Source organism: Budorcas taxicolor, chromosome 1, assembly GCF_023091745.1.
Source record: "Budorcas taxicolor isolate Tak-1 chromosome 1, Takin1.1, whole genome shotgun sequence".
Lineage (NCBI taxonomy): Eukaryota > Metazoa > Chordata > Mammalia > Artiodactyla > Bovidae > Budorcas > Budorcas taxicolor.
The window spans coordinates 215,800,276-215,823,695 of record NC_068910.1 but is presented as its reverse complement, the minus strand read 5'-3'; the positions used below and the strand labels follow the sequence as shown (position 1 = coordinate 215,823,695).

The following is a 23,420-nucleotide window of genomic DNA, read 5'->3' as shown; positions in this document are numbered from 1 at the left end:
TTTTCATCACACTAGGATTTTGATGGGAAACTTCTCAACACAAAGATTGATTCTACCCCACTGAGACAAATCACAGTATTTATCACAGACAGAGTTTCCTTAAAATAAATATTATGGGTTAATTGTTCTCCAGGCAAGAATACTGGAGTGGGTTGTCATTCCCTTCTCCAGGGGATCTTCCTGACCCAGGAAGTGAACCAGAGGGGATCTTCCTGACCCAGGAAGTGAACCTGGGTCGCCTGCATTGCAGGTGGATTCTTTACCAACTGACCCACTAGAGGAGCCCCCAAATGTGATGGACTAGGTCAGTTTTTCAGGGGATGACTAACTAGGTCCAGGATGAAATTTACTCAGATTTTTTAAATATATAACATGCTTCTTGGCCAGAGTAAAAAACGTAACCAGAGTATAAAATCTCTTCATATGCCACCCTCTACAGCAAGTGCTTCTGAATGGTGAACACATAATTGGTGTCTTTGACATCCTGTCCTACACAAACTGTTCTAGAAGCGTTGACCATTGAACTCCATGCCAAGCAATGTGACAATGGACAGAGTCTAAATTCTCCAGCACACAAACATTTCACAAAGCAGGAAAAGGAAAGATAACAGCATGTATTCTTTTTATTGAACAAACTGTTAGGGGCAGAATTATATGGGGTAACTAACAATACCATGGTCAGTGTGGGCACAGGAGATCCCATTAACAAATTAGTGTGCAGTGAGTTGGCTGTGGCAAAACTGATGCTTTTTTGAGAACACAAAAACATCTTTGAGTTTATTCTGAACTCCTCATATGGTGGAGAATGCAGATCACGGAAGGAAGGATGAAAGGTGAAGACTGTCTCCCTCACCCTCTCTAGAGCACCTCGAGCTTGGGTGTGAGTGTGATTGGGCGGTGATTCCACCAAGTGTAACGTATTCCTACCCTCCTCAAGGTCAATGTTGCGGAGAGGACGTGCTGCTGTCTATTCTGCAAGTGCATCGGAGGAGATGGCACAAGGGGAGACCCTGGACCAGCAGGGAAAACGGTGATCTTAGTTGCAATAGTGGCTCATTTTATTTGAATATAGTATGTTTTCCAGAAACAAGTTTAGGTAGAAATAAGGGCTCCCAGGTAGAGCCTTTGAGGTAACCATTTATCACACTGCTTCTATGTCAAGTTACATAGGCTTCTTGGTTTTCTAAATTGGAGTCTTTTTTTAAAAAAAAAACCTTTTTATACAAGCATCAAGAGAAACACTGCTGATGGGACGTCCCTGGCAGTCCAGTGGTTATGAGTCTCTGCTTCCACTGAGGGAGTGTAGTTTTGACCTACGTGCCAGGTGGAACAGCCAAAAGAAAAAAAGAGAGAGAGAGAGAGAAACTGCCTAGATTGTTGATTATCCAGTGTCCTGGCAGTGATGATAAGATGCAGAAAAACCAACTGGGATCTCTTTTGTTGAATAAGGAAAGCCTCCTAAGTAAGGAGTCATTTTAATTTCCATTTTTTAATGGCTGCAGAGTCATTTAAATCAGATAGGGAATAAGTTGTGTAGTCTGCTGAGAAGCTAGATCAGATCACCCTGTCACAGCAAGAGATGCCAAGATGTTTCATTCAGCTCTACCCAGACCAAAATACTGCCAGAAATATATAAGTAAAAACAGACCAAGTCTAAAAACAGTTAACTAGCAACAGATTCATGTATTTCCTAACCCAAAGAAGTTAATGTACCCTTATGTGAAAATATGATTTGGGCTTTGAAGAAATGTTCAAATATGCATAAACATACTATAGATGTGTTTAACAATTTCAGTACTACTTATTGACACATGTGTTTGATTTTGGATAATTTATGGATAGCACTGTAACTTCCAAATCACCATGGCTGTCTCTCTGAAGAAAGTTTTTGCACTAATTATTTCCTGAATGCTTTGATTTCATGTACAGAGAATGGTAGAACTTTTTTAAACAGGTATCAGGAAAAATGGAAAGAAATATGTGTGGTCTATTTTACATGTAGCATAAATCTTCAAAAAGAATTTTTAATGAAAAGAGGAGAATTCTAGCCTGGGACAAATATAGCTGTATTCATTGAATGTTTGTCTAGGAAAAAAAACTCCAGCTCTATAAACCCCAGCTCTAAACCCCAGAGAGAGCTATGGAAAATATGTTTCTCACACACCCACCCTTGAGTTATCTGGATACTTGTCTCAAAATTCCATTTATTTTTATGCGTGTAAATGCAGCTTAGGTTCGGAGGGGGGCACTGTATTTTGCAAACTCATACTATTCTACATAAAGTAAAACTGTGAAGTTGAAGAATTCTTGCTTGATTACCTCTGAGTTTTGGTCTATGGAGTGCTAATGTATTCTTCCTTTCCTTATTCCCAGGGACTTCCAGGTTTTAAAGGCAGTGAAGGCTACCTGGGAGAGGAGGGCACCGCTGTAAGTCAAGGTTTAACCAGCTCCATTTATTCCTAAGAACATATCTACACTATGAAAGCATTTGTATCAGTTCAAAAGGAAGCGAGAAAAGTCAAGTTCTAAGGATTCATTCGCAAAGTCTGAGGTTTTTCCAGGTCACCAGTGCTTTATTAACCTGCTGTCCCCTCTTGGACTATCCACCAACACTGTATAATCAACTCAGTGAAAAACTTCTCTGTTTCACTAGGAGAGTCAAATCACTGCCATGTCCCCCTTCCATTCTGCACGAGTAAACCCACTCGCCACACTGTTTATCTAGGACCTTGCCCTTTCTTGCATCTATTCATCCATTTATCTTTCCTTCCTTCTTTCCCTCCTTCCTTCCATCCATCCATTTAATAAGTGGATATTAAGCATCTTACAGTTTATCACATTATTTATCAAAGACCTCATCATAAATACACGCATCATTCATTTAACAGGTACATCTTAAGGTATCTTTCCATGTGCCAGGCACAGTGCTAGACCACAGAAATAAAAATAAAGAAAAAAAAAAAAAAGATTGCTTCTATCTCAGGCAAATTCCAGACTGGTGGAAAGGCCAATGAGAAGCAGCTGGTCTAGTTGTTACGCACGAGAACTCTGCTCGAGGTATATGAGGTGCAATGTGATAGGGTGCGGAAGTGCAAATACTGAACCGCCTCAGGTGGCAGCCTGAGAGGAAGGCTGCAGATAGGGGGTAATGCTTGGGTGGCTTCTGAGGACGGATAGAGCTTTCTCCAGGCTAAGGGGGGAAGAATATTCTACCACAGGGAGAACAGTGTGATCAAGGGTGTGTAACTGAGTCAGAGAATTGTGTGTTTGCAGAATGACATATGGTCAACATGGCCAGAATCCAGGACACAGTGAGAGGAGATTAAGTTGCGAGACCCAGAGTTCTGGGAGTCTCGAGTACTCTGAGAAAGACTTGGAGGTGTCTTCCAGTTGATGGGCATCACTTCATGATGTGTAGTTAGTTAGTTCAGTCGCTCAGTCGTGTCCAACTCTGCAGCCCCATGGACTGCAGCACGTCAGGCTTCCCTATCCATCACCAACTCCCAGAGTCTACCCAAACCCATGTCCGTGGAGTCAGTGATGCCATCCAACCATCTCATCCTCTGCAGTGCCCTTCTCCTCCCACCTTCAATCTTTACCAGCATCAGGGTCTTTTCAAATGAGTCAGTTCTTCACATCAGGTGGCCAAAGCAGGGAATTTCAGCTTCAACATCAGTCCTTCCAATGAATATTCAGGACTGATTTCCTTTAGGATGGACTGGTTGGATCTCCTTGCAGTCCAAGGGAGTCTCAAGAGTCATCTCCAACACCACAGTTCAAAAGCATCAATTCTTTGGCACTCAGCTTTCTTTATAGTCCAACTCTCACATCCATACATGACAACTAGAAAAACCATAGCCTTGACTAGATGGACATTTGTTGGCAAAGTAACATCTCTACTTTTTAATGTGCTATCTAGGTTGGTCATAGCTTTTCTTCCAAGGAGCAAGTGTCTTTTAATTTCAGGGCTGCAGTCACCATCTGCAGTGATTTTGGAGGCCCCAGAAATAAAGTCTGTTTCCACTGTCTCCATGATGTTCGAGCACAGGATTAAAAATGGCTAGGGCATGGGTTTAGAAAGCCTGCTCAGGCAACATCACGGAGGATGGCAAGGTAGGGATTGCAGGTAGAAGTCTTGCAGCAGCAGGAACAGGACAAAATTTAGGGCAGCGTGAATAGATATGTTAAGGAGGTTGAATGGATGTACCTTGGTGACCACTTGGGGAGAGAGTGGCTGAGGATGACATCTTTGTTTCAGCTCTCAAGACTGCACCAGCTGGTGGGATTACCAATACAAGGATCACAGGAGTGGTTTTAGGTTAAAAATAGAAAGAGAGAAAGGGAAGGAATTTGGTCAAGAAATCTGCCCCTTGCTTAGGTCATACCTAGAGCATCATGCTCCAATGTCTCATCAATTCTTCACTGTCTATTCCCTGAATGTCTTCTGAAATCTTGAGAATGCATTTCAGCTGCCAGTTGCTGTATGTCCATTTTACTTGGATACTACCCCACCCTGGAGAGTATCCGGGTGGGATCCAACACAGAGGGTTGTCATCAGAGGAGCTCTGATTTGCTTCCACTGTCAGTTTTTATAAGCATGAATTCTGGGTTATAAGCCCATGAGCAGTTGCGCTTTTTTTTATCCAACACGAAGGTTGTCAGATTTCCAGGACAGATTCCAGATGACAATAGGAAAAGCTCGTCTGAGTCTGTGCTCTTCCTTAGGGAGAAAGAGGAGCCAGTGGACCTGTGGGGGAACAAGGCACTAAAGGATGCTATGGCGCCAAAGGCCCTAAGGTAAGGATTGCACGAAGCACTGTGAAGGCTTCCCAATGTTAGTTCCTTTTCCCACACTAACCCCTGCTGTCCTTTCTATTTCCAGGGAACCAGGGGACTAAATGGACAGGAGGTATGGTGCCAAACATCATTTATCTGCCCATCTGTTACCTAGAATTATTTTTGAGGCGATTGACCAGTAGATTGTACAATTGAGGCTTTGTTGACCTTCCTTTTTATTGCTAATCATTTCATTTTGTTTACTAATGCCTTTTGTTGCAAACAATGTTTGTTTTTGGTTGACAATTTCTATGACTCAGTAATGTTCAATATGACCCAGGGCCAGCCTAGCAAAGACCGTGTATATAGAACACAAAATCTGACTTTTTATTTGGTGTCTGTCTTCTTTCCACGTAAATGCAATACTCTGTATTCTGATCACATCTGTCTTTTCAGGGAGAAGTTGGGGAAAGTGGAATTGATGGCTTAAATGGAGAACAGGTAGAACCTTCTTTTTGTATCATGAAAACCCTCTGAGCTAGTTTTCATTAAGAAAATGAGAATTTGAGTTTATTGTTCTCTGTGTTTTAGGGTGACAGTGGTCTTCCTGGAGCAAAAGGAGAGAAAGGCAATGAAGGAGCCCAGGTAGGCCTTCAATAAAGGGACAACGTAGAAACGGTACTGGGGATTCAAGGTGTGACTAAATAGTAAGGCAGTTACACCAGGTATTGCTGTCAGGTAGGATCATGAAAGTGTTTTAGGATAACCAGAAGACCTCAGCTGCACGCAACAAGAAATATTAATTTCTGATGTGTCTGGGAAGTTCAGCTGATCTAGGCAGCGCCTGGCTGACCTTGGCTCATGTGTCTGTAGGTTGGCTGGGGGCTTTGTTTCACTTGTCTCTTATTATCCTTCTGGGAGCAGAGAGCTGCCTGGCCTTTTATGGCCGTGGCTGAAGCTCAAGGGAGCAAATAGAAACACACAAGCTCTCTCGAGGCCCCTTGGGGCCTAGGCTTGGAACTCTCACGGCGACACTGTAGATCTTACAACTAAATCTTATTCTGTTGACCAGAATGAGCCATGACCAAACTCAGGGGTAGGGAGTCAGACATGGATAATCTTTCTGAATCTCAGTTGCCTCATCAAAAGAGGATAAAACTAATACCTGGTGCACACAGTAGTTACAAAAGAATGGACAAGACAATGAATCTGTCTGGAACACAGAATTTACCACTGTGGCGAATAATTGTGGCCACTGTTAGATTACTCATGTGGTGCCTGAAACTATTGGTTGTTTCTCTTCTCTACAAAATAACTTTAGTAAGAAAACATTTAATAATTTAAATCAGGGAGAAGATAAGCTCCTTGTTTTTATTAATGTCACTTAAAATTCTTGTCCTTCTTCTCCTTTGTGTTGACTTTAGGGGATACCGGGAGAGAGAGGAATTTCTGGAGACCATGGAGCAAAGGGCTTGCGTGGAGACCCAGTAAGTGTGCTGGACCGAGGGGCTGCAAACTAACGTCACGTCAGGGCTAGTTTCCCATCAGCACTTCTGGTGGGGAGAGGGAGCACTGGTTTAAAGCATTGCGGTGGCAGTTCTGAGTTGAAATCGTCATGAGCACAACTGTTTAGAGTTTTAAAAGCAAGTCCCTTGTGCCTGACACTCTTCATATACGAGATGAGTATGGATAGTGAGACAGTCTTGCCACTGTTTGCGTATGTAATTTTTGAGAAAACATTTCCAGAACTTCCTTGTGCTTCAGAGCTATGAAGGCATTCCACTTCATTCCATTATTTTCCTCAGTTCAGTTCAGTTCAGTCACTCAGTCGTTTCCAACTCCTTGCAACCCCATGAATCGCAGCACACCAGGCCTCCCTGTTCATCACCATCTCCCCGAGTTCACTCAGACTCACGTCCATCGAGTCCGTGATGCCATCCAGCCATCTCATCCTGGGTCGTCCCCTTCTCCTCCTGCCCCCAGTCCCTCCCAGCATCAGAGTCTTTTTCAATGAGTCAACTCTTCGCATGAGGTGGCCAAAGTACTGGAGCTTCAGCTTTAGCATCATTCCTTCCAAAGAAATCCCAGGGCTGATCTCCTTCAGAATGGACTGGTTGGATCTCCATACAGTCCAAGGGACTCTCAAGAGTCTTCTCCAATACCACAGCTCAAAAGCATCAATTCTTCAGTGCTCAGCCTTCTTCACAGTCCAACTCTCACATCCGTACATGACCACAGGAAAAACCATAGCCCTGACTAGACAGACCTTAGTCGGCAAAGTAATGTCTCTGCTTTTGAATATACTATCTAGGTTGGTCATAACTTTTCTTCCAAGGAGTAAGCATCTTTAAATTTCATGACTGCAATCACCATCTGCAGTGATTTTGGAACCCAAAGAAATTAAGTCTGACACTGTTTCCACTGTTTCCCCATCTATTTCCCATGAAGTGATGGGACTGGATGCCATGATCTTTGTTTTCTGAATGTTGAGCTTTAAGCCAACTTTTTCACTCTCATCTTTCACTTTCACCAAGAGGCTGTTTAGCTCCTCTTCACTTTCTGCCATAAGGGTGGTGTCATCTGCATATCTGAGGTGATTGATATTTCTCCCGGCAATCTTGATTCCGGCTTGTGTTTCTTCCAGTCCAGCGTTTCTCAAGATGTACTCTGCATAGAAGTTAAATAAGCAGGGTGACAATATACAGCCTTGACGTACTCCTTTTCCTATTTGGAACCAGTCTGTTGTTCCATGTCCAGTTCTAACTGTTGCTTCCTGACCTGCATACAGATCTCTCAAGAGGCAGGTTAGGTGGTCTGGTATTCCCATCTATTTCAGAATTTTCCAGTTTCTTGTGATCCACACAGTCAAAGGCTTTGGCATAGTCAATAAAGCAGAAATAGATGTTTTTCTGGAACTCTCTTGCTTTTTCCATGATCCAGCAGATGTTGGCAATTTGAGCTCTGGTTCCTCTGCCTTTTCTAAAACAAGCTTGAACGTCAGGGAGTTCACAATTCACATATTACTGAAGCCTGGCTTGGAGAATTTTGAGCGTTACTTTACTAGTGTGTGAGATGAGTGCAATTGTGCACTAGTTTGAGCATTCTTTTGCACTGCCTTTCTTTTGAATTGGAATGAAAAGTGACCTTTTCCAGTCCTGTGGCCACTGCTGAGTTTTCCAAACTTGCTGGCATATTGAGTACAGCACTTTCACAGCATCATCTTTCAGGATTTGAAACAGTTCAACTGGAATTTCATCACCTCCACTAGCTTTGTTCATAGTGATGCTTCCTAAGGCCCACTTGACTTCACTTTCCAAGATGTCTGGCTCTAGATGAGTGATCACATCATCATGATTATCTGGGTCGTGAAGATCTTTTCTGTACAGTTCTTCCATGAATTCTTGCCACCTCTTCTTAATATCTTCTGCTTCTGTTAGGTCCATACCATTTCTGTCCTTTATCGAGCCCATCTTGGCATGAAATGTTCCCTTGGTATCTCTAATTTTCTTGAAGAGATCTCTAGTCTTTCCCATTCTGTTCTTTTCCTCTATTTCTTTGCATTGATTGCTGAAGAAGGCTTTCTTATCTCTTCTTGCTATTCTTTGAAACTCTGCATTCAGATGCTTGTATCTTTCCTTTCCTCCTTTGCTTTTCACCTCTCTTCTTTTCACAGCTATTTGTAAGGCCTCATCAGACAGCCATTTTTATTTTTTGCATTTCTTTTCCATGGGGATGGTCTTGATCCCTGTCTCCTGTACAATGTCATGAACCTCCGTCCATAGTTCATCAGGCACTCTATCTATCAGTTCTAGGCCCTTAAATCTATTTCTCACTTCTACTGTATAATCATAAGGGATTTGATTTAGGTCATACCTGAATGGTCTACCGGTTTTCCCTACTTTCTTCAATTTCAGTCTGAATTTGGTAATCAGGAGTTCATGATCTGAGCCACAGTCAGCTGCTGGTCTTGTTTTTGTTAACTGTATAGAGCTTCTCCATCTTTGGCTGCAAAGAATATAATCAATCTGATTTCGGTGTTGACCATCTGGCGATGTCCATGTGTAGAGTTTTCTCTTGTGTTGTTGGAAGAGGGTGTTTGCTATGAACAGTGCATTTTCTTGGCAAAACTCTATTAGTCTTTGCCCTGCTTCATTCTGCATTCCAAGGCCAAATTTGCCTGTTACTCCAGGTGTTTCTTGACTTCATATTTTTGCATTCCAGTCCCCTATAATGAAAAGGACATCTTTTTGGGGTATTAGTTCTAAAAGGTTTTATAGGTCTTCATACAACCGTTCAGCTTCAGCTTCTTCAGCGTTACTGGTTGGGGCATAGACTTGGATAACTGTGATATTGAATGGCTTGCCTTGGAGACGAACCGAGATCATTCTGTCGTTTTTGAGATTGCATCCAAGTACTGCATTTCGGACTCTTTTGTTGACCATGATGGCTAGTCCATTTCATCTGAGGGATTCCTGCCCACAGTAGTAGATATAATGGTCATCTGAGTTAAATTCACCCATTCCAGTCCTTTTTAGTTCGCTGATTCCTAGAATGTCAACGTTCACCCTTGCCATCTCTTGTTTGACCACTTCCAATTTGCCTTGATTCATGGACCTGACATTCCAGGTTCCTATGCAATATTGCTCTTTACAGCATTGGATCTTGCTTCTATCACCAGTTACATCCATAACTGGGTATTGTTTTTGCTTTGGCTCCATCCCTTCATTCTTTCTGAAGTTATTTCTCTGCTGATCTCCAGTAGCATATTGGGCACCTAATGACCTGGAGAATTCCTCTTTTGGTATCCTATCATTTTGCCTTTTCATACTGTTCGTGGGGTTCTCAAGGCAAGAATACTGCAGGGCACCTCAAAACATGGACAGGGTGAAAGAATTGGAGCCGTCTCTTTTTTCTCTTCTCCAAGAGTCTTTCTCCACTGAGAATATTAGCTTAATTTCCTTGAGTCCAAGTCAGCTAAAAGCATATTAGCCAAAATGTATAACCCACAAATACCTGCTTTAATGGGGATGCAACCCTGTTGAGCAGGCATAACCTACACCAAAACAAACAGGATGCGTGCCAGCCTAGGGGATATGCCAAGCCCACTGGACATCAGTACTCTAGGACGTTGATCACCCACATGTCAATATTCAAAACCATAATGAATTAGGATTTTGTAGGTTTTTTAAACATTCATTAAAACTTTAAAAGTGGAGATAAAATTGTGTTTACAATGTAATATCTATATAACGTTGCATAAGTTTAAGATGTACGACAGGTTGGTTTGATATATTTACATATTAGGATGACCACCTTAGTGTTAGCTAAGTCCTTTAACAGGTACATAATTATCACTTTTTTGTGTGTGGTAAGAATATTTAAAACCTGGTCTTTTAGCAACTTTGGAGTGTATAGTACAGTATCACAGCCTATTATCACCATGCTATTTATTAGATCTCTTGAATTTACTGTTAAGCTGTAACATGCATCAGAAAGTACACATATTATGAGTGCACAGCTTGATGACTATGAATACCCTGTGCACTCACCACTCAGGTAAAGAAACAGAACATCAGACAAGAGGAGAATAATGCCCAAACCCCCTCAGGTGTACTTCAGTCACAACCGGCCCTCCCTAAGGCAATCACACTGTCTCAGGACCATGAATTAGTTTTACCCATTACTGAACTTTTCACTGGTATTTTACAGGATGCACTTTTCATTCCCAGCTTCCTATATACTTGTGAGATGAATCAGCGTGGTGAATATCAGCAGTTCATTCAATCCTACTCAGCTGAGTTAGGTTCAGTTCAGTCACTCAGTCGTGTCTAACTCTTTGCCCCAGGGACTGCACTACACCACACTTCCCTGTCCATCACCAACTCCCGGAGATTGCTCAAACTCACGTCCATTGAGTCGGTGATGCCATCCAATCGCCTCATCCTCTGTAGTCCCTTTCTCCTCCTGCTTTCAGTCTTTCCCAGCAACAGGGTCTTTTCTAATGAGTCAGCTCTTTGCATCAGGTGGCCAAAGTATTGGAATTTCAGCTTCAGCATCAGTCCTTCCAATGAATATTCAGGACTGATTTCCTTTAGGATGGACTGGTTTGATCTTGCAGTCCAAGGGAGTCTCAAGAGTCTTCTTCAACACCACAGTTCAAAAGCATCAATTCTTTGGCACTCAGCTTTCTTTATAGTCCAACTCTCATATCCATACATGACTACTGGAAAAACCATAGCTTGGACTAGATGGACCTTTGTTGGCAAAGTAACATCTCTACTTTTTAATATGCTCTCTAGGTGGGTCATAGCTTTTCTTCCAAGGAGCAAGTGTCTTTTAATTTCATGGTTGCAGTCAACATCTGCAGTGATTTTGGAGCCTGAGAAAATAAAGTCTGTCACTGTTTCCATTGTTTCCACATCTATTTGCCATGAAGTGATGGGACCAAATGCCATAATCTTAGTTTTTGAATGAATTAATGTTTTATTGTGTGAATATTCCTTGATCTGTTTCTCCATTCTGTTATTGATAGATATTTCAGTTGTTCCAGATTTTGCTTTCATAAATATTACTGATATATACATTCTTGTATGTGTCTTTCGTACACATTTACTGGGTCTATACTTTGGGAGTAGACTGGATGATATTCACTTAAATCTTTACAGCCAAACAGTTTTCCAAAAAGTTTGCACTGATTTATACTCCCACTATCAATGTACCAAAGCAGTGTACCACAACCATCAGAAACCCTAAAATGTATAAAACTAACAATACTAAGTGCTGATAAGGGTGTGGGGCAACTGGGAATGTCACAGGACTTTGTCTTTAATAACCCCTCCTCCAGTACACAGTGGTTGTTCAGAGAAAGAATTTTGTACAATACATACTGACAAATATCAATGTTATGTATGCATTGGAGATAACTCTATTTAAAAAGCAGAGGAATTTGCACTTGAAGATAACATTGACATATGATAATGCTCTGATAACGCAAGAGTTTCAAACAACTTCAAAGTGTCTAATTAGAAATAAAAATCTATCCACAAATAAGGGTAATGAAGAAATAGTAGTTCAAATGCAGACATTTCAGTCATCGGTATACAATGGCCAAAAATTTACTTGGCGTGTTGCTATAAAATCATAATTCAATTTAATCAGAATACCCCCTAATTGTCTGCATGATTGTGTAACACTTTTAAAAGAATCTGAATAATGTAAAAATACTTTTATTTCAAGAGAAATGTTCTATGACTTTGAGATGGCTGAAAATTCAACCCAAGGGAGCTTCCCTGTGGTGTATTGTCACTATACTGACTTCCGATGGTTTTTCAATAAATAATAACTCTTCCCAGACACTTGGGAATGTACATCTCAAATCGATGAAAGCTCTCTCTACTTCTTCCGTGTATTTTTTGGTGGGTTTACTATATGGGGAAATATGAGGAGAGCAAGATTGATGGAATAAATAGGACACAAGTATAATCTACATGCAAATGGCACAAATTCCTGAAAATATATGCTTTATTCAGAGAGAGTTTTTGATCACATAAAAGCTCATTTGCTTGAAATTTACCATTTTGACATAATTTTTTAATTTATTTTATTGAAATACAGTTGATTTACAATGTTGTGCTAATTTCTGCTATATAGAAAAATGATTATGAGATATATATATATATTCTTGAAGCTCCAGTACTTTGGCCACCTCATGCGGAGAGTTGACTCATTGGAAAAGACTCTGATGCTGGGAGGGATTGGGGGCAGGAGGAGAAGGGGATGACAGAGGATGAGATGGCTGGATGGCATCATGGACTCGATGGACGTGAATCTGAGTGAACTCCGGGAGATGGTGATGGACAGGGAGGCCTGGCGTGCTGTGGTTCATGGGGTCGCAAAGAGTCGGACATGACTGAGTGACTGAACTGAACTGAACTGATTCTTTTCCATTATGGTTTATCACAGGACATTGAATATAGTCCTATGATAAGCCATTGAATATAGTCCAGGATTTCCTTGGTGGCTCAGATGGTAAAGCGTCTGCTTACAATGCAGGAGACCCAGGTTCGATCTCTGGGTCAGGAAGATCCTCTGGAGAAGGAAATGACACCCCACTCCAGTAACTCTTGCCTGGAAAATCCCATGGGCTGAGGAGTCTGGTAAACTACAGACCATGGGGTCGCCAAGAGTCAGACACAACTGAGCGACTTCACTTTGCTTGTTGAATATAGTTTCCTGTACTTGTTGCTTACACATTCTGGACACAATAGCGTGCATTAGTCTCCAACTTCTAATCCTTCCCTCCCCGACTCCTACCCTGGGCAAGCACAAGCTTTTTCCCTACGCCTGTGCATCTGTTTCTGTTTCAAGGTAAGTTCGTTTGCGTCATATTGTAGATTCCACATATAAGTGATATCCTATGATATTTATCTTTCTCTGTCCAACTTTTTTCACTTAGTATGATCATCACTAGGTCCATCATGTTGCTGCAAATGGCATTCATTTCTTTCTTTTTATGGCTGAGTAGTATTCCGTTGTGTATATCTATTATAGCTTCTCTATCCGTTCATCTCTTGATAGACATTTAGGTTGCTCCTCTGTCTTAGCTATTATAAATGCTGCTACAGTGAACACGGGGGACATGTAACTGTGTTTATAGTTTTCTCCTGATATACACCCAGGAGGGGGATTGCTAAATCATACGGCAACTGTTTAGTTTTTTTGAGGAGCCTCCACACAGTTCTCCATACTGACTGCACCAATTTGCACTCCTACCAACAGTGTTGGAGAGTTCCATTTTCTCCACAGCCTCATCGGTATTTGTTACTTGTGGACTTTTTAATGACGGCCGTTTTGACCTGTGTAAGGTAGTAGTACCTCAGTACAGTTTTGATTTACATTTTTCTGTCAGTGATGCTGAGTGTCCTTTCACGCACCTGTTGGCCATCTGTATTTATTCTTTGGAGAAATGTCTGTTTAGATCTTCTGCCCAGTTTTTGATTGGGTTGTTTGTTTCTTTGTTATTGAGTTGTATGAGCTGTTTATAGATTTTGGAAGTTAAGCCCTCATGGGTCGCATCCCTTGCAAATGTTTTCTCCCAGTCTGTATGTTTTCTTTCCATTGTGTCAGTGGTTTCCTTTGCTGTGCAAAAGCTTATATGTTTGATTAGGTCCCATGTGTTTATTTTTTGTTTTGTTTCTATTGTCTTGGTAGACTGATCTAAATACATTTGTAGGATAAAATTTCTTGTAATTTGAGGGAAGGCTGAGGTAGAACATTTGCCTGAGTGACACTTTAGTTAAGTTCATCATTCTAGAACATATTATTAGAAGCCCATGTTTAATCATCAGTTCAATTCAGTCGCTCAGTCATGTCCAACTCTTTGAGACCCCATGGATTGTAGCACAGCAGGCCTCCCTGTCCATCATCAACTCCCAGAGTTCAATCATAAATTTGCATTAAATGATACTCTTTTGTCTAATTTCATAAAAACTTGAAGAGTGGGCCAGATCATATTCAGCCTGACCACACAGCTGGTCTGCATGGAAAGTAGGATGTTCTGTTCTGTAGAATGTGCTGGCATATGATTTTTTTATATCATCTCTTCAATCAAATAGTGCAGAGTTGGACTATAGTAAGCAGTGTATATACCCAGTGGAAGAAAATTTAGGACTTAACCTTCCTTTTTCTTCCTTACTGTTCTAATGAAGATATAACTCTTTAATATTATAATTCATCAGATAAATATTAACAAGAATAGAACAGAAGAGGTAAGGAAATAACCTTTGGCTTTGGTATGTGGGGAAGAGAAATAATTATTCATGTAAATTTTAGTGCTATCAGTTGTAAAATAAATTCTAAGCCCATGTTTTTTTTGTTGTTTTTTTTTTCCACTCTGTCAGCCTTAAGCCCTGTGAGTATAGAAACTGCATGTTTAAAAAGGTTCCAAAGTATCTGGAATGATGCTATGGTCCTGTTGGTGATCTCAAATTACTTGCTGGTTGATGAAGGTCATCTATCAGCCAAGTCTGCTATCAGCCAAGCAGCCAGGCAGCTGGCTCTCAGCAGGAGTGGATAGTTGCCCTCCCCTCTTCATTTACTGATGAATTGGCTGGTTCAATTGATCATCCGGGCATCATGGCTGCTGTTTGTGGTCTGAACCACCCAAGAGAGAAAGCTTTCAGTTTGGCCTGCCTAGGATAACATCCCATAATGTGGGCCTGTTTTCAGTGCTCCTGCTAGAACATCTGTATAAATATTGAGAAAAACTCAAGATTCCAAGACTTTCTGAAAACCAGAAAAGTAGGAATAAACCAATGGTGTTAGAAGGTATCCAGGGACCCAGGAGGAGAAAGAGAGTGTGTGTGGCAAATAAAGCCCTCAACGCTGTTCAGAGTCCTCACATTCTTGGGGCAGAGCCCATCACAAATCTTTGCCTTTAATATTACTCAGCCATAAAAAAAAAAAAAAAAAAAAACGCCATTTGCAACAATATGATTGGAGAAGGCAATGGCGCCCCACTCCAGTACTCTTGCCTGGAGGATCCCATGGGCGGGGGAGCCTGGTGGGCTGCAGTCCATGGGGTCGCTGGGAGTCAGACACGACTGAGCGGCTTCACTTTCACTTTTCACTTTCCACTTTCATGCATTGGAGAAGGAAATGGCAACCCACTCCAGTGTTCTTGCCTGGAGAATCCCAGGGACGGGGAAGCCTGGTGGGCTGCCGTCTATGGGGTCGCACAGAGTCAGACACGACTGAAGCGACTTAGCAGCAGCAGCAGCAGCAACAATATGGATGGACCTAGAGTTTATCATATTAAGTGAGGTAAGCCAGAGAGAGAAAGATAAATATCATATGATACACTTATATGGGTGATCTAAAAAAAATGATACAAATGAACTTATTTACAACTGACCCACAACCATTGAAAACAAAGGTATAGTTACCAAAGGCAAAGGCAGAGTAAGGATAAATTAGGAGTTTGGGATTAACATACACACACTATGTACTGTTCACTTGCTAAGTCATGTCCGACTCTTTGTGACCCCATGGACAGCAACACGCCAGGCTTCCCTGTTCTTCACTATCTCCCAGAGTTTGCTTAAACTCGTGTCCACTAAGTCGGTGATGCCATCCAACCATCTCATCCTCTGTTGCCCTCTTTTCCTCCTGCCTTCAATCTTTCCCAGCATCAGGGTCTTTTCCAATGAGTCAGCCCTTTGCATCAGGTGGCCAAAGTATTGGAGCTTCAGCATCAGTCCTTCCAATGAATATTCAGAATTGATTTCCTTTAGGATTGACTGGTTTTATCTCCTTGCTGTCCAATGGTCTCTCCAAAGTCTTCTCCAGCAGTAGTTTGAAAGTATCAATTCTTCAGCACTCACATATACACATTGCTGCTGCTGCTAAGTCGCATCAGTCGTGTCTGACTCTGTGCTACCCCATAGATGGAAGCCCACTAGGCTCCTCTGTCCCTGGGATTCTCCAGGCGAGAACACTGGAGTGGGTTGCCATTTCCTTCTCCAATGCATGAAAGTAAAAAGTGAAAATGAAGTCGCCCTGTCATGTCCGACTCTTAGCAACCCCATGGACCGTAGCCTACGAGGCTCCTCCGTCCATGGGATTTCCCAGGCAAGAGTACTGGAGTGGGGTGCCACTGCCTTCTCTGGATATGCACACTACTATATATAAAATAGATAAACAACAAGGACCTGCTGTATAGCACAGAGAACTCTACTCAGTATCTTGTAATAATCTATCAGGGAAAAAAATCTGAAAAAGAATATACATATATATATGTCTATATAACTGAATCATTCTGCTGTACACCTGAAACTAACACACTGTTGGAAATCCACTAGGCTTCAATAAAAACAAACAAATGACAAAAAAAAAACTTTGCCTTCCCCAAGGGCACGGGTTAGGGGGTAAAATCTACCAACCCTCAAATATAAACTTGCCGAGGCCCCAAGAAAGAAGACCAGAAGCTAAGAGAAAGAGGGTAGTAGCAAGAAGGAAACATCTCCAGACCCAGGATAGGAGCTGCCCTCAACGCAACTCATGTCTCTCTGCCTGCTCGGCTGTGTGTTCCATCATGAGCTCTCACCTGGGCCCCACACACTTGCCTTAGGTCTCCATGTTCTCCTGCTAATGCAGAGCTTGGGAGGAAAGGAAGATATTTATAAGCCATTTATAATTTAGCCTACTTCTGCTTTCAAATGGGTTAACCTTCTCTTGTCACTTTTTTGGGGGGTGACCAGGTATGTTACAACCATATTACATTTTTAAGGAAAAATGTTCAAAGCCTATTATTTTCTATTTTTCAGGGAGTTCCTGGATTTGACAATAGCATAGAGGGACCCAAGGGCTTGAAAGGAGAACTTGGAAGACAGGTAACTGTGGGCTTTTGGAAGTAAGTTTGTAAATATGTGACAATGGTGGGCTCGGGGTTTTAGTGATATATGAAGTACGTATAAAGAATTTGGAATCAGAGTGAATATACCTGATACAGAAAATCTCTTTTTAGAAGCAGAAAGTTTCATTTATCCCTTCTTATTTGCTATGCTGGAACTTAAGACACATTCTCTTTTCTGAATCTGATGCAAAGATCTAACCTCTGATTTGAAATGTAGGGCTAGCTGATAAAAAGCACTAGCAAAAGAACTCCTAGCCTTCCCAGGATCCAGAGGTCACGTGTCCTAAAAAGATATCATATTATACTTGGTACCTGATTTTATAAAAAAGAAGCAGAGAGAGAATAAGATCTGGGAGATATCTACAGGCCACACTCTCAGGCAAGTCTCTTGAGATTAGTCTTATGGGATAGCATACATCTAAATCTGATCATGTACGCTTGTTTTTCAGAACTTTAGGAAAACAATTGTCTGGAAAATGTGTGTCACTGGATTCATGGTGGGGAAGTTCTTTGGTGATTCCACCTGTGAGAAAGCCCTTTGGAAAAAGGCTTAGCCTCCATTTCAGGCTCTGTTCCTTAGCCGCCCTGTGGCCTCAGCTACTTTCTACAAGCCTCTGCTTTCTCATCTTCAAAACTGGACAAGTAGCCTGCTTTGGAAAGGGATGTGGGAATTCAATGACAGAGCCTTCCACATCATAAACTTCCAGAGAACGTTACCTGTCATTTTTTATTAAGTGGCCAGTGTATGTCTTGTTATAGATTCTATATCCCCTTCTCCTACCTTGGGAGGATGTGTATTGGGAGAGTTTATTCAGATGAGGGTGCTAATTAGGCTGTTACACAGGTTAGCCAGACAGAACAGGAAGTCCCAAGAGAGAAATTCACACAAGTTGTAGGCATCCCATCACACGGATGATTCTATGGCAACACAGCAGGGACAGTTCGGTTGAAATACTCTTAACTAACAGCCCAAACACAAGTTAGATGGTGGTGATGAGCAGATGGAGCCACATCCTGCACGCAGAGAGGTGTGGTCTGTGGCTGGTGGGTTAGGGCCTCATCTCTCAGGGAGGATAAGTCTAACCTGTGTGTCCCCGTCCACCCTCCTGGGAGCGCAACGAACCAGCATTGAGAAGCGCACATGTCCGAGCCGTGTCGTTACTGTCAAACCTCTGTCTGTTCCTTTGACAGGGAAGAAGAGGCTGGCCAGGGCCCCCTGGAACTCCCGGCTCCAGAAGGAAGACAGTAAGGACCCACATAGACAAAGTGGCCCGCTGTGGAGGAGCCTGAACTGGGGTGATGCAATGGCTGGTGGCGGGGCGGTTCCCCGGGACTTACTACCCTGGGGAAAACTGACTCAGGGCGGAGCTGGCAAAGGGCGCAGGAAGGGCCCTGAAGCCAAGGCCAGACGGTGCTGGCTGCAGGGGAGATTACCACATCGGAGGAAAGCGCTGCCCAAGAACGCAAGAGTAGCCAACTAGGGGAAGAGTAGTCAAAGTCTGGCCTGCTCACTAGCCCACTGAGGTTTGAAGTCCAAGGCTCCATTCCTCGGCCAAGTTTTATGACTGCTTAGAAAAGTCAGTCCTGATGCGAGTCCTCTGGTCTCCTTTCCATTTTCTCTGACTCGCAAAGAAGAAGAATGTGTTCCAAGATACAAAAATATTTTCTTGGATGAACTACAATATATGGTTCTGTGAACTTCTCCTCAGAAAACAGAATGCATAATGAATGCAATATATTAAACTAGTTTTTATTTGTGCTGAATTTTTAAATGTTATAAATACATATTTTACTGAGATATACTTGATAGATAATATTAGTTTCAGATGTACAACATAATGATTCCATGTGTGTATATATTACAAGATGATCACCACTCCGCTAGTAAGTCTAGTTAACGTCCATCACCACACATAGTTATGATTCTTTTTTTTCTTGTGATGAAAACTTTTTAAGATCTACTCTGTTGTTGGGTAGTTGCTTTGTTGTGTCCAATTCTTTTATGATCCCATGGACTGTAGCCCACCAGACTCCTCTGTCCATGGGATTTCCCAGGCAAGAATACTGAAGGAAAAAAAAAGGAATACTGAAGAGGGTTACCATTTCCCTCTCCAGGGGATCTTCCTAACCCAGGGATTAAACCCGTGTCTCCTGCACCGACAGGCGGATTCTTTACCACTTAGCCACCAGGGAAGCCCTTCTACTCTCTTAGCAACTTTTAAATATACAATATAATATTATTGGGCTTCCCTAGTGGCTCAGCAATAGTCTGCCTGCCAATGCAGGAGACACAGTTTCAGTTCCTGCGTCAGGAAGATCCCCTAGAGAAGGAAACAGCAACCCACTCCAGTATCCTTGCCTGGGAAATCCTCATAGAGAGAGGAGCCTGGTGGGCTATAGTCCATGGGGTCGCAAAAGAATCGGACACAACGCAGCAACTACACAACGATATAGTATCACTGACGACAGTTATCATGTGAAGTTAAATCAAGTGAATGTCGTTCAATCATGTCCAACTCTTTGCGACCCTATGGACTAACCCATGGAATTTTCCAGGCCAGAATACTGCAGTGGGTAGCCTTTCCCTTCCCAGGGGATCTTCTCAACCAGGGGTTGAACCCAGGTCTCCCACATTGGAGGCAGATTCTTTACCAGCTGAGCCACCAGGGAAGCCCAAGAATACTGGAGTGGGTAGCCTATCCCTTCTCCAGGGGATCTTCCCAACCCAGGAATAGAACTGGGGTCTCCTGCATTGCAGACAATTTCTTTACCAGCTAAGCTATCATGCTATACATTAAATCCCATGACTTATTTATTTTCTAATTGGAAGTTTATGCCTTTTGATTTCCTCTACCCATTTCACACCATCCCCCCCACCCCCACTCCTCATCTCTGTTCTCTGTATCTATGAGTTTAGCTGGTTGGTTTATTCATTTTGTTAAGATTCCACATATAAGTGAGATCATAGGGTGTTGGTCTTTTTCTGATTTATTTCACTTGGTGTAATTTCTTCAGGACTCCCCTGTAGCTCAGATGGTAAAGAATCCTCCTGCAATGCAGGAGACCCGGGTTTGATCCCTGGGTTGGGAAGATCCCCTGGAGAAGGGAATGGCTATGCACTCCAGCATTCTTGCCTGGAGAATCCCATGGAGAGAAGAGCCTGGTGGGCTACAGTCCATGGGGTTGCAAAGAGTCAGTCACGACTGAGCAAGTAACACTAGTGCCTTCAAGGTCCGTCCATGTTGTCACAAGTGGCAAGATTTCCTTCTTTTTCATGACTGAATAATATTCCACTGTGTGTGTGTGTGTGTGTGTGTGTGTGTGTGTGTGTGTGTGTGTGTGTGTATAACACACGTGGTGGGTATATCTTTTTGAGTTTGTGTTTTTGTTTCCTTTTGATAAATACCCAGAAGTGGGATTTCTGGATGATATGGTATTTCTATATTTAAGTTTTTTGAGGATACTCTGTACTGCTAAAGAGGTTATATATAATATATGCCTATAAAAACATATCTGAGAGCAAAATTAGGTCACTTGCTTAAGAAATCTTTTGGGATCTTTGTTGTTATTTTTTTTCAATAAGTACTTTTTAAAAGAGTTTCTATGCTTGACTTCTTGGAAAAGAATTGACATTATAAAATAAAATCTTTATCCATTAAGAAAATATAACTTTAATAAAATATACTTAAATGCCTGCATTGGGTTCTGAACCCAGTGTCTCTTCTTATGGTGCAACGTTTTCTCTCCATTCTTCATTTAGTTACCCAGCCTTTTCCAACTTCCTTCATCCTGCCCTACCCACTACACGTAGTGATAGATGTTAACTAGATTTATTAGCTGAATGATGGTCTTCTTGCAATATATACATACATGGAATCATTATGTTCTACATCTGAAACTAATACAATTTTAATGTTTTAAATTTGAAGACAAATAAAACCTAGTTTAACACATTGCATTATTATGCATTGTATTTTCTGAGCAGAAGCTCATAAAACCAGCTACTATATTCCAACAGGAAAATATTTTTATATGTTGGAACATACTTTTCTTCTTTGTAGGACAGAGAAAAATAAGAACAGGGATTATGTTTAAAACCTGCAGAATTTAATTGTTGGGAAAGCCCTTTCTAATGCATCTGAAGTTTTTAAAAAGTACATTTGCTATTTATTTGACTTTCTAAAAGGGTGTAGCCAGTTTGCATACCCCAGGAAAGTATTTTGAACTTAAAGAATATCATCCAAAAAATCCTGGCATGGGAGATGAACTTTTCTTACTTTATAGAGGCGATAATCTCTCTGGAGGATAAGGCAATATCACCACCTATTAGCTAAACCGCACAACTCCTGAAAAATATGGCCCCTTCTTGAGTTATGGATTCAGCAGCATCATTCAGGAGTAAAAGCAGAATTCCACCTCAAGATGGTAAAGTCAAGGGATTTTTTTATACTACTCCACTTCTATGCAACTCACCAAAAACAATAAAAAAAAACTTAAAATGAATTAACAAAGAATGACCACAACTTCAAGCCACACATGATGACAGATACTGGCCAACTATTTTATTTTTTAGAGGCTTTACTTTATTTTGTGGAAATACAGTCGATTGTTGTATTAATTTCTGCTGTACAGCAAGGTGATTCAGTTATATATCTATGTATATATATGTATATTCCTTTTCATATTCCTTTCCATTATGTTTTATTACAGGATATTGAACATAGTTCCCTGTGCTATAAAATAGGATCTTGTTTTCTACCCATTCTATATATAATAGTTTGCACCTGCTAATCCCAAACTCCCAGCCCATCCCTCCCCCAAGTGCCCTCCGCCTTGGCAATCACGAGTCTGTTCTCTATGTCTGTGAGTCTGTTTCATAGATAGATTCATTTGTCTCCAAGTTTAGGTTCCCACATAAATGATATCGTATGGTATTTGCCTTTCTCTTTCTGGCTTACCTCACTTAGTGTGATAATCTCTAGTCCGTGCATGTTGCTGCAAATGACATTGTTTCATTCTTTTCTGCGGCTAATATTCCACTGTATGTGTGCACCACATCATCTTCTGTGCATCTGTCAACAGACATTCAGGTCCCTTCCGTGTCCTGGCTATTATCAGTAGTGCTACAATGAACATTGGGGTACATATGCTTTTGAATTTATAGTTTTGTCTAAATATATGCCCAGGAATGGGATTGCTGGATCATCTGGCAACTCGATTTTTAGTTTTTTGAGGAACCTCCGCATTGTTCTCCATAGTAGCTGCATCAATTTACATTCTCACTAACAGTGTAGGAGGGTTTCCTATTCTCCACAGCCGTTCTCCGCAGCATTTGTTATTTGTAGACTTTTCAATCCTGGCCATTCTGACTGGTGTGAAGTGGTTGTTGTTGAGTCACTCAGTCGTGTCTGACTCTGCAGCCACATGGACTGCAGGACACCAGGCTTCCCTGTCCCTCACCATCTCCCAGAGCTTACTCAAACTCACGTCCATTGAGTCAGTGATGCCATCCAACCATCTCGTCCTCTGTCGTCCCCTTCTCCTCCGCCTTCATTCTTTCCCAGCATCAGGGACTTTTCCAATGAGTCAGTTCTTTGCATCAGGTGGCCAAAGCTTCACCATCAGTCCTTCTAATGAATATTCAGGATTGATTTCCTTCAAGGTTGACTGGTTTGATCTCTTTGCAGTCCAAGGGACTCTGAAGAGTCTTCTCAACACCATAGTTCAGAAGCATCAATTCTTTGGCATTTAGCCTTCTTTGTGGTCCAATTCTCACATCCATACATGACTACTGGAAAAACCATAGCTTTGACTATGTGGACATTTGTCAACAAAGTAATGTCTGTACTTTTTAATACACTGCCTTGTGGTCATAACTTTTCTTCCAAGGAGCAATCATCTTTTAATTTCATGGCTGCAGTCACCATCTGCAGTGACTTTGGAGCCTAAGAAAATAAAGTCTGTCATTGTTTCCATTGTTTCCCCATCTATTTGCCATGAAGTGATGTGACCAGATGCCATGATCTTAGCTTTTTGAATGTTGAGTTTTAAGCCAACTTTTTCACTCTCCCCTCTCACCTTCCTCAAGACACTCTTTAGTTCCTCTTCACTTTCTGCCATAAGGGTGGTGTCATCTGCGAATCTCAGGTTATTGATATTTCTCCCAGCATTCTTGATTCCCACTTGTGCTTCATCCAGCCCAGCATTTCACATGGTGTACTCTGCATGTAAG

The 23,420-nt window shown here is 41.7% G+C and overlaps 1 protein-coding gene across 1 annotated transcript in view; it reads left to right on the top strand.

Moving 5' to 3' along the window:
* The window catches only part of COL6A6 (collagen type VI alpha 6 chain), a 119,129-nt gene that overhangs the window by 32,943 nt on the left and 62,766 nt on the right, over window positions 1–23,420 (top strand). The window contains 9 exon segments of the mRNA XM_052642887.1: window positions 938–1,030; window positions 2,374–2,427; window positions 4,726–4,797; window positions 4,883–4,909; window positions 5,233–5,277; window positions 5,368–5,421; window positions 6,201–6,263; window positions 17,100–17,165; window positions 18,380–18,433. Of these exon segments, the coding sequence (XP_052498847.1) occupies window positions 938–1,030; window positions 2,374–2,427; window positions 4,726–4,797; window positions 4,883–4,909; window positions 5,233–5,277; window positions 5,368–5,421; window positions 6,201–6,263; window positions 17,100–17,165; window positions 18,380–18,433 (528 nt within the window).